This window comes from Solanum verrucosum, unplaced genomic scaffold (assembly GCF_900185275.1).
Source record: "Solanum verrucosum unplaced genomic scaffold, falcon-dt-bn FXZP01000174.1, whole genome shotgun sequence".
Lineage (NCBI taxonomy): Eukaryota > Viridiplantae > Streptophyta > Magnoliopsida > Solanales > Solanaceae > Solanum > Solanum verrucosum.
Window position 1 is genome coordinate 1,632,336 of NW_026020241.1, and position 12,569 is coordinate 1,644,904.

A 12,569-nucleotide genomic window follows, 5' to 3' on the forward strand; every position below is an offset into this window, starting at 1 on the left:
ACCAAATGATTTGTTACTTCAATATTTCTACCGGAGTCTAGATTCGGTTAATAAAGGAGTGGCTGATCAATTGGTACGAGGAGGAATAATGTTACCACCATTTGATGTAGCTTCGTTTCTTCTGGATGACATGACTAGGATAAACCAAGCATGGTACACCCAAGAGGATCAAGACTTTCCTTTTCATTTTTGATTAACAGAAGAGCAACTTGATAAAGACACGAAGAGGGATGAGAACATCAAAAACTCAAATGGAAGTACTACAAGAGAACATGAAGGGGACATGTGAAGTGTTTAGAGTTGAGGAGGGTTCTTCTTCCGGTTACTCAAGGCAGGGGGAGAATCAAGGTTGGAACTCCAAGAGGTATGAGGAGGGTTTCCAGCCACTCTATCTATAGCGAGGCGGAAATCAAGGTTGGAACTATCATAAGGGAGGAGAACAAAAGAGATACTATCAACATTGGGCTGAGCAAAATGATTATTGGAGAAGGGAAGATGATTATGAGGAGAACCATACTCAGTCAAGTGAAAGCCCAAAATCAAAAGGGAGTGCAAGTAGTCCTCGGGTGAATGACTTGTTGTCACGCATACTTGACAAAATTGAAGGTTCGAATGATTTGTTGAAAGGGATGAAAGATGACTTTTCATCATTGAACAGTAGAGTAAACTCTCATGTCGACGCCATAGAGACACTCGAAGGACAACTGAGTTTACTATCAGCTCAGTTGAAACCAAAGAGAACAAGGGAATGTGACGATGGAGGGATGGTGATGCTTATCGTGACCAATGACACTACTTCCGATTCAAGTGTCTACAATTGTCGATAATATAGTAACCCAACCGAGGGTTGGGATCGTCCCAAGGGAGTGGTTTGAGAATTTATAGAAAAACCAAAAATTAATTCTAACTAGTCGTAGCTAAAGATATTAACGATTAAAAACATTGTAAATTAAAGGGGGACACAAAAGTGTCAAATATCGATTTGGGGGTTTTGTCACGAGTAAGCTAAAATTAGCGAAATCAACAAGAAAATCTAACAATGAGAGGGGGATTCTTGGGATGTGACCGGAATACGGGTTAATCTAAATTATTGGGTACATGATTTCAATAGAGAATTTAGAGAGTAATAATGACTAGGCTAAGCTATACGTGGGAATAAATTCTCTCTCGAGGAACTTACCCCGTTTCAAATGGGTTCCTCTCGGACACCCATTTGCCGCATGAAGACAAGCCTACGCATTACCCCACTCATTCTCTCGAGCTGAGTGTTAGGATATGGGACTAGGGCTAACCCTCTCGGGCTGAACCTCATGTCGACCCACTCCTTTGGTCATCAGTCTAGCAGTCTTGGTTTCACGACCTCTCTCTCGAGCAACCCGAAAACACATGGGTGGACTTGTATTTGCAACTACAAACCCATTAAATTCAACCACAACTACTGGGTGAAATCACCATTAAACTACATTTAATCTATCAACAAGCAAGACCCAACAACAATATTAACCCATATTCGCTAAGTCACACCCTAAGAATGGGGGTTTTTAGACACACATCAAGAGATAGAAATGTATACCTAAATGAGCTTGCATTCAAATGGGTATGAAGATTTAAGTCTTGTTACAAGCCAAGAATGAAGAAATCAAGAGACCCAAGTTCAAATCCTTGGAGATGAAACCCTCTCATTCTTCAAGTTTTCAAAACAATCTCAAATTCAAAGCAAAAATAAAAAGTACTATTCTACATGAAAATAATAATTATTATTTTTCACACTAAAAATCTGATACTTAGTTATAACTCTCAACGAGTATTTATAGTTTTCAAAAAAGTTGTGTTGCAGTGGACCATTCGGCGACATTAGTCGAAATTGCCGATCAACTCGGTGATTCGCCCTTTGGTCTAGTTCATCGCCGTTTCGCACCATCCTTTGGCATCGTCGTACTCTGGGTCATTGGGAGACATAGTATTTCTTCGCAGAACTTCTCAGTGATGCGCCGACTGCTCCTTTTTTCCGCCGACCTGATCCTTTCCTTCAGGGCTCAGCTGTAGCGACCTTTTTTAAAGAAACCTAACTTATACTTGCGATATTCAAAAATGATTAACGAGGGCTTACTAATTATAATCTACTAGAGGGATTAGATTCATAATGACCTCCGAAAAGTAATTTAAGCAAATAACCGACGAGCTTTTCATGTACATATATTATCCTCACACTCAAGGATGAGGTAACAAGAATATTACAAGCTTTCGAGTTCCGAAATCAGCCTGCTCATGCTTCACACAAACATTCGAAATAAATAGTAAATTTAGTATATTACAAGACTTGGGTTTTTACACACCCCAAAAAGATAAAAACATATCGCGATACTTATATTACAGCCCATGGTGACATGACCAAATCAACCCTCAAATTCTCATGGAAATATACAAAACATAGATTATGTACAAGTCCCAAGGTTTATACAAAATATATTATGCCTATATGCAAATGTGATCTTCTTTAAAGCTTTCAAAATCTCCATCTTCAATGACCAACTTGAAGCATCATCTCGATCATTCCGTACGTTAGAAACAACTAGCGCTAAGCATATAACTTAGTGGTGTAAAAACTATAGGTTCGGAGCCCTCAAATTCACCAAGTTATCATTCTCAAGTAAAGGGCAGCATAATTGAACATAATAAATAAATCAAGTTAAAAGATATAAAGAGTATAAAGTTCGATATTTAAAGATCCAAATGTCAAGAACGCTCATAGCACAGTTTTCCAAGAGATTCAACAACAAGGCTCGCCCAATATATACATCATGTCGTAACACCAAGCACAAGAAGGTATCAAGAAGGGTCAAAACCCAATAATCAAGAGAACCAAGAACCATATTAGAAATGGCTTTCTAGTTCGTACTTAAAATGGACAACTTCCATTCTTAAGACGGCTTAAAAATCCAGAGTCAAGATGGTAAATGATCTGAATCAAGAGGCATGCCAAGAGTGAAAAAGTCACAACCACAAGAATGACATGGTCCCAACAAGAGTGCCAAGTGATCAAACAATCCGTACAACTGCGCGAGTTACACAAGCGTCTTTAATGTATTAAAGAATACCAATACGACAATGCAAAGTGAGAAAAGGTAACCAAGGTACCAAAGTAAACTTTCAAATGTACCAGCAGATAAAACGAGTACAAATATAAGTTTATACACAAACCTCAGTTCTTTAGCATAAAAATAGTCCAACACGACTTCACGAGTTCACATGATAGACCAACTAGCGTATCAAAATCTTCAACTCGTACACGAGGATATACAACCTTAAAAAATGAATTTAATAACTTATTTAGTTTCTAGTAGCTCAATAATGATGGCGTAACACAGGGTTATCATCACAAGTAAGCCTAGCCTGTACAAAATGACTATAATCCCAAAACAAATATTCTGCCCAATAAACGCACTACATGTCGCAACATAGATTTGAAACAGAAAACGGCCAAAATGGAATTCATATCTTACATAAAAGATGTAGGTACATCTCTTAAGCTTGCAAATAATCATGAATCACCGCAAAATATGTTTTGTACAAAAAGATATAATCAAAACACCAACAGTTGAACGTACATGATTTCTGATTCCAGAATATGAACAGAACTTGTCGTATGTTACGTCCCTTATTTCGTATCGATAACAGCTAAATTAGAATTTTACATAACCATAAGGGTTGTAGGTCGACGAATTAGCTTTCCAAAACATATTTATTCACTATAAACTAAGTTCTTTTGAATGAGATATGCATAAAATACCAAACACTACCCAACTCAGAAGCAGATTTCTTCACTTACCAAAAGGAAGTGTGTGTGTTTCGGATTCCAGCCAATAGGACTTAGTTTTTCTCTTGATTTTGAATAACAACTGTTTAGCTAATGTTTTAATGTTTTTAGACTTGAGGGAAAAGGAATTAAATCAAAGGAGGTGTAAAGATATATAGCTACAAAAGTTATCCTTGTCACATGGGCAGATGCCACCAAAAGGGGCTGCCCAAACAAATAGATGGCTGCCCAAAAACCATACATATATGACTATATTTATGTACTTTATACCCACACTTTCAATGTATAATTAAGTATTATTAGATAATTACGGAAATACCCCCATACAATACATTAATTTACGATAACAATATATGCTAAGCAAGTTTGCAAATCACAATATTTCAAGTTCTAAAAATGAGAATAAAACATATTCTAGTAATTACGAGATGATGTAACGACATGCGACTATTTGTTTAAGCATTTAGGGGTGTCTTCTCCTTAAAGAAATTTCGTCTCGAAATTTACCTTAAACTAGTCCCAAAACAAGGGCGGATACTGGGTTCTCATGTATTCTTCTCTTTCCCAGGTAGCTTATTTTCCAGAATGGTTCCTCCAAAGTACCTTTACTAAAGGGATTCTCTTGTTCCTAAGTTGCTTTACTTCTCGAGCTTGAATTAGGATAGGTTCTTCATTATACGTCAAGTCAGGATTAACCTCAATAGATTCAACTGGAATAAAATGAGATGGATATGAACGATATCTTCTAAGCATAGAAACATGGAAGACATTGTGGATCTTGTCTAACTCAGGTGGAAAAGCCAATTTATATGCAACTGGTCCAACCCTTTCAAGTATCTCATAAGGTCCGATAAATCGGGGACTTAGTTTTCCTTTTTGGCTAAATCTCATAATCTTTTTCCATGGAGTCACCTTTAAGAATAATTTATCTCCAACTTGATATTCAATATCACGCCTTTTAAGATCAGCGTACAACTTTTGTCTATCCGAAGAAATTTTTAGAGGATCTTTGATAATTTGTACCTTGTCCTCTATTTGTTGCACAATTTCAGGACCAACAAGCTTTCTTTCACCAACTTCACTCCAACAAAGAGGGGTCCGACATTTTCTTCTGTATTAGGCTTCATATGGAGGCATTTCAATACTCAATTGGTAACTGTTATTGTTAGCAAATTCTATCAAAGCTAAGTGTTTGTCCCAACTACTCTCAAACTCCATAATGCAAGCTTGAAGCATATCCTCCAAAATTTGTATCACTCTTTCCGACTAGCCGTCTGTTTGAGGATGGAACGAAGTGCTAAACCTCAACTTAGTACCCAAAGCTTCCTGCAAGCTACCCCAAAATCTAGATGTAAACCTTGGGTTCTGGTTTGATACAATAGACACAGGGATCCCATGTAGTCCTACAATCTCATTAATATACAACTTGGCTAAATGCTCAAGTGAGTAATCCATCCTGATTGATAAGAAGTGAGCACTCATGGTTAGTCTGTCCACAATCACCCATATTGCATCATGATTTCTCTGAGTGCGAGGAAGTCCAGAAACAAAGCCCATAGTTATTCTCTCCCATTTCCATTCCGGCATCGACAAGGGTTGTATTAAACCCATTGGGGCTTGATGTTCTGCCTTTACTTGTTGACAAACCAAACATTTTGAGACGAACTCCGCAATGTCTCTCTTCATACCATTCCACCAATAATTTTCGTTGATGGTCCGGTACATCTTTGTACATCTAGGATGCATTGCATATGGTGAAGTATGTGCTTCATTCAATATTTATCTCCTCAATTTGTCATCATTAGGGACACATAACCTGTTTTGATAAAATAAGCCACCATCCTCCGTAAATGTAAAATCAAGTTTTTCCCCACTTTGAACTTCTCTGGTCAATTTTACAAGTTTCTCATCTAACATTAGTGCTTTTTTCACCTGTTCAAGTAATATTGGATTTACTTGTAAATTAGAAATAGTTGAACCATCTGAATCAAGTGTAAAACAAACTTTCATGGCTCTTAACTCAAGAAGCAAGGGTAAAGGACTCAAAGAAATGCTTGCGAAGGATTTCTGACTTAAGGCATATGTAACCACATTGGCCTTACTTGGATGATAATCAACCGTGCAGTCATAATCCTTGATGAGTACAAACCATCTAGGTTGTCGAAGGTTTCGCTCCTTTTGAGTACCCAAGTACTTTAGGCTCTTGTGATCAGTGAAAATATGTCATTTCTCTCCATATAAATAATGCCGCCATATTTTTAAAGCAAACACTATAGCAGCAAATTCAAGATCATGAGTAGGATAATTTAATTCATGCGGTTTTAATTTCCAAGAGGCATAAGCAATTACCTTCTCTTGTTGCATCAAAATGCATCCGAGACCATTCTGAGAAGCATCACTGTATACTACATACTTTTTCCCTTCAATTGGTAGAGTAAGTATAGGCGCTTGAGTCAACAAGGATTTGAGAGTTTCAAAGCTCTCTTGACATTTGTCATCCCAAATAAACTTTACTTCCTTCTACAAGAGCTTAGTCAAAGGAGAGGCAATAATGGAAAAGCCTTTCACAAATCTTATGTAGTATCCTGCTAAGCCCAAGAAACTTCTTACCTTAGTCGGACTTTTGGGAGGTCTCCATTCAACAACTGGTTGTATTTTACTAGGATCCACCTTCACACCTTCAGGTGATACAACATGTCCCAGAAAAGCTACTTCATCAAGCCAAAATTCACACTTGGAAAGTTTAGTATAAAGATCTTTCTCCTTCAAAATTTTCAAAATAATCCGGAGGTGTTTATCATGGTCTTCACTACTTCTGGAAAATATTAAAATATCATCTATAATGACAACCACAAACTGATCAAGATAAGGCTTGAATACCCAATTCATTAGATCCATGAATACCGCAGGAGCATTTGTCAATCCGAATGGCATCACCAAAAATTCATAATTACCATATCGAGTTATAAAAGCAGTTTTAGGAATATCTTTCTCTCTAACACGCAGTTGGTGATAACCAGACCTTAAATCAATTTTTGAGAATACTTTAGCACCTTTAAGTTGATCAAACAAATCATCAATTCTTGGTAGTGGATATCTATTCTTGATTGTTATTCTGTTCAATTGTCTATAGTCAATACAAAGCCTAAGAGTGCCACCTTTCTTCTTTACGAATAAAACAGGGGCTCCCCAAGGAGAAACACTAGGTCGAATAAAACCTTTCTCAAGTAGTTCTTGCAATTGAGCTTTCAATTCTCTTAACTCTACTGGTGCCATTCTATAAGGGGTGATCGAAATAGGAGTAGATCCAGGAATAAGCTCGATTGGAAATTCAACCTCTCTTTCCGGGGGCAATCCCGGAAGGTTTCCTGGAAATACTTCTGGAAAATCACATACAACATGTATGTCCTTGATACAAGGACTTTTCAACTGTGTATCAACTATGTGAGCAAGGTATGCCCTACAACCATGACGCATCAACTTTCTTGCCAAGGCCACAAAAATAAAACTAGATGTCACTGATCTTTCACCTTTTACAATGATGTGTAAAAATGTTGGATCTTTAAAAGTCACATGCTTTGCTAAACCTACAATCTACCACCGCATGATATTTATAAAGCCAATCCATCCCGATAATAATATCAAAATCCTTGAAGGGCATTTCAATTAAATCAAGGGAAGACTAGGTTTTGAATCATGAAGGGAGAATCTTGGTAAAGTTGATTATACACAACTTGATAACCCAAAGGACTTTCAACCAGCACATCGTAATTAAGTCTCACAGATTTCACATTTTCAGGAAGAACAAGTGATGAACAAATATAGGAATGTGTAGAACCAGGATCAAATAATGTAAACACACATAAGCCAAATAAGTGAAATTTACCGACAACCACATCTTGTCCATCTTGATCATCCCTCTACCTCATAGCATAAGTGCGTGCAGTAGCCCTTTGCCCACTAGCTTGATTAGCTCCACTTGTACCTGCTGCCTGGGTGTTTTTAGGTCTTGCACCTCTATTAGTTTGAGGAAGATTGACAGAAGGCTTATGAGTTGAGCCTTCAGTTCTCAACGATGGAGCATTATTAGGAATAGGACAATCCTTCACTTTATGATCAAAGCTCCCACAATTGAAACATGCACCAGAAGTTCTCCTGCAAGTACCATAATGATTCTTTCCACATTGTGGACAAGTGGGAACGCGAGGCTTGCCTTGGCCATAATTTGGAGTGCTAGCTGTAGAAAATTTTGATCTGTTTTGCCTTTGTTGAGGTGGCCTGTTATCACTACCAGCCTTAGAATTATCAAACCTTCCCCTTTTGGATGGACCCCCAAAATCTGGTCTAGCCTTTCAGAATCTATTTTCATTTCTACTAGCTTCTTCTTTATCAAGTCGTTCCCAAGTAAAAGCAACAGACACTAACCTACAAAATTTATCATGTTGCAGGATCGCCACATTCTTCCTAATGGAATCATTTAAACCGTCTTCAAACTTCCTGCACTTGTCTTTTTCCTCTTTAATAATACCACCAGCATAGCAAGAGAGCCTTAGAAACTTTTGTTCGTATTCAGCAATAGGCATGCCTCATTGCCTCAGATTCAAAAACTCTTTTTTCTTTGCATCACAATAAGCGGTGGGACATATTTCATACGAAATTCCTTAAGAAAATCATCCTAAGTAAGAACAAGAGGTTTTACCGTGGCATTTGAAACACTTACCCACCAATCGTAAGCATCCTTTTGTAATAGTGAAATAACATACTTAAATTATACAACATCTGAACACTCTAACTGCTCAAATACCCTCTCCATGCGATCAAGCCATTGATCAGCATCAGTGGGATCAACAGTGCCTTCAAACTCCACTCCACCCATTTCCCTCATTTTCTCAAAGTTAATCCCGTGGGGATCATGCATCGATTCAGCCATGTGGTGGAAAAATTCAGCCATTTGTTGAAAATGAGTATTCATGGTTTGAGTACCATGACTCATGTGAGGATGTGGACCAGCTCTTACACAATGATGGTTTCCCACTTCAGAACCACTAGTGTGGGGAATATATTGATTCGAGATATGTTCTCCAACCCCTTCCAGTGCATGAGGTTGGGAAACCTCCCAAACCTTCACGAGCAGCTTCCATAGGTCGGTCATAAGAAGTGGCCATGACTTAATTACTTCAAAAGGAAATATCACATGGCATTAGGGATATGTACTTGATGGATATGCACTCTACATGCGATAAAAAACATTATAAACCATGTAATTGACCAAATAATACAAATAGAACCGTTTTTCGAAAGTGATCAAGTAGACAAGTAATTCAAATCAAAATTCCTAGAACCACAAACCTAGGCTCTGATACCAACACTTGTAGCGACTCTTTTTAAAGAGACCTAACTTATACTTGCGGCATTCAAAAGGGCTTAACGAGGGCATACTGATTATAATCTAGTAGAGGGATTAGATTCATAATGACCTCCCAAAAGTAATTTAAGTAAATAACCAACGAGCTTTTCATGTACATATATTATCCTCAAGGATGAAGTAACAAGAACATTACAAGCTTCCGAGTACCGAAATCAGCCTGCTCATGCTTCACACAAAGATTCGAAACAAATAGTAAATTTAGTGTATTACAAGACTTGGGTTTTTACACACCCCAAAAATATAAAAATGTATGACAATACTTATATTACAGTCCATGGTGACATGACCAAATAAGCCCTCAAATTCTCATGTAAATATACAAAACATAAATTATGTACAAGTCCCAAGGTTTATACAAAATATATTATGCCTATCTGCAAATGTGATCCTCCTTGGAGCTTTCAAAATCTCTATCTTCAATGGCCAACGTCAAGAATCCTCTCGATCATTCCCTATGATAGAAACAACTATCACTAAGAATATAGCTTAGTGGTGTAAAAACTATAGGTTCGGAGCCCTCAAATTCGCCAAGTTATCATTCTCAGGTGAAGGGCAGCATAATTGAACATAATAAATACCTCAAGTAAACAATATATACAGAGTATCAAGTTCGAGTATCAAGAACGCTCATAGCACTGTTTTCCAAGAGATTCAACAACAAGGCTCGCCCAATATATACATCATGTCGTCACAGCAAGCACAAATAGGTAGCAAGAAGGGTCAAAACCCAATAATTAAGAGAACCAAGAACCATATTAAAAATGGCTTTCTAGTTCGTACTTAAGATGGACAACTTCCATTCTTAAGACAGACTAAAAATCCAGAGTCAAGATGGTAAATGATTCGAATTAAGAGGCATGCCAAGAGTGAAAAAGTCACAGCCACAAGAAGGACGATGTCCCAACAAGAGTGCCAAGTGATCAAACAACCCGTACAAGTGCGCGAGTTACACAAGCATCTTTAATGTATTAAAGAATACCAATACGACAATGCAAAGTGACAAGAGGTAACCAAGGTACCAAAGTAAACTTTCAAATGTACCAGCAAATAAAAAGAGTACAAGTATAAGTTTATACACAAACCTCAGTTCTTTAGCATAAAAACAGTCCAACACGAGTTCAAATCATAGACCAACCAGCGTATCAAAATCTTCAACTCGTAGATGAGGATATACAATCTTAAAAAATGAATTTAATAACTTATTTAGGTTCTAGTAGCTCAATAATGATGGCGTAACATAGGGTTATCATCACAAGTAAGCCTAGCTTGTACAAATACGACTATACTCCCAAAACAGATATTCTAGCCAATAAACGCACTTCATGTCACAACTTAGATTTGAAATAGAAAAACTGCCAAAATGGAATTTATATCCTCCACAAAAGATGTAGGTACGTCTCTTAAGCTTGCAAATAATCCAGAATCACCACAAAATACGCTTTGTACAAAAAGATGTAATCAAAACACCAACATTTGAACGTACATGATTTCTAATTCCAGAATCTGGACATCACTTCTCATATGTTACGTCCCTTATTTCGTATCCATAATAGCTAGATTAGAATTTTACATAACCACAAGAGTTGTAGGTCTACGAATTAGCTTTCCAAAACATATTTATTCACTGTAAACTAATTTTTTTGAATGAGATATGTATAAAATACCAAACACTACCCAACTCAAAAGCAAATTTCTTCACTTACCAAAAGGAAGTGTGTGTGTGTCGGATTCCAGCCAAAATGACTTAGTTTTTCTCTTGATTTTGAATAACAACTGTTTAGCTAATGGTATAATGTTCTTATACTTGAGGGAAAATGAATTAAATCAAAGGAGGTGTAAAGATATATAGCTACAAAAGTTATCGTTGTCACATGGGTAGATGTCACCAAAAGGGGCTGCCCAAACAAATAGATGGCTGCCCAAAAACCATACATATATAACTATATTTATGTACTTTATACCCACACTTCCAATGTATAAGTAAGTATAATTAGATAATTACGCAAATACCCCCATGCAATACCTTAATTTACGATAACAATTTATGCTAAGCAAGTTTGCAAATCAGAACATTTCCAGTTCCAAAAATGAGAATAAAACATATTCTAGTAATTACGAGATGATGTAACGATATGCGACTATTTTTTTAAGCATTTAGGGGTGTTACATCAACACACTGGAACAAAAGGCTAAGTGAGACCCTTCGGCAACTCGCCAAGTGGACTCGGCGATCCTCAGGCCTTCATTTCTTCGTTTTTTTCAGCCTTTTCATTTCATTTTTGTGATGTAGTGTCCATGCTTTCCTAAAAACTTGACATACCTGGAACTTAAGGGTTTTCATCAGATATTGAAATAAAATAAGCATTTGAGGACAAACTTTCTATTAAAATATAGCACTAAATGAGTCCAATTTGTGGATTCATCAACACGCCCAACTTAAACTTTTGGTTGTCCTTAAGCAAACTCAACTTCAGCCGTTCAAAAAGGTGTCTCAAACAGTGCTACACAAGATTGAATCATGAATGCACACAACAAAACTCAATTTACAAGCAAGGATCAATTGTGTACTCAAAGATTCAAGTTGTGACACACCATTACCAAAGATTCTCATGCTCACAATAATTGCTTCAAATGCAAGTTCAAACTCAACGAAAGTGTTCAAATGCCCTCACAAAAAGGATGATTCCATATTCACACAATGGTTCACAGTTAAAAGCTTCGAAATTAGATGCAACACTCATTCTCACAAGGAAGAACACAATGCATACTTTCACCCATAGGTTTTCTCGTATTTTCCAATCAACATTTGTTTCAGCTCATTCAAGATAAAAAAAGGTCTTTTTAAGGCTTGTAATGGGGTTGAGTGCAAATGTATGATCATTTAGGCTCAGTGACTTTCATCTTCATGAGTTGTGGTGCTTGCAACATTTCCTTTCCTTTTCCTTCATCATTCTCTTCAGTGCTCATAAGTTATCCTATTATTCACTTTCCATGGATTGTTTGGGAACCTCCTTACATTTTTCAACTTTATTCCACAACTTTTCATTTTCATTCTTTTTCCTTTTCTTTTCTGTCTCTTTCTTTTTATATGAAGGGGTTTCATTTCCCTCAAAACCATGGGTAAGAGGGGCTTTCCTGCACTTCTTGGTTTGCCTTCTCTTTTCACCACACCCCCAACTTAGGCTGCTGGCCTAAGTTGGCTATTCAAACTAACCACAACTTCATGAGGATTATATGTGATGGATTAAGAAAGGTCTAGTTTTCATCAAGTTTCTTCCAAAGAAAAGTAAGGCTCAAGGGGTGTTCAAAAGAGAATAACACACT

General features: G+C 37.1%; 1 protein-coding gene across 1 annotated transcript; it reads right to left on the reverse strand.

The window, feature by feature from the left end:
• Positions 1-4,390: 4,390 nt before the first annotated feature.
• On the reverse strand, positions 4,391-5,404 carry LOC125832873 (uncharacterized). The gene is made up of 2 exons (XM_049512058.1): positions 5,121-5,404; positions 4,391-4,928 (listed from the first exon to the last, which is right to left on the reverse strand). Exons 1-2 carry the CDS (start codon positions 5,402-5,404, stop codon positions 4,391-4,393), a joined length of 822 nt encoding a protein of 273 aa, XP_049368015.1.
• Between the last annotated feature and the right edge of the window lie 7,165 nt (positions 5,405-12,569).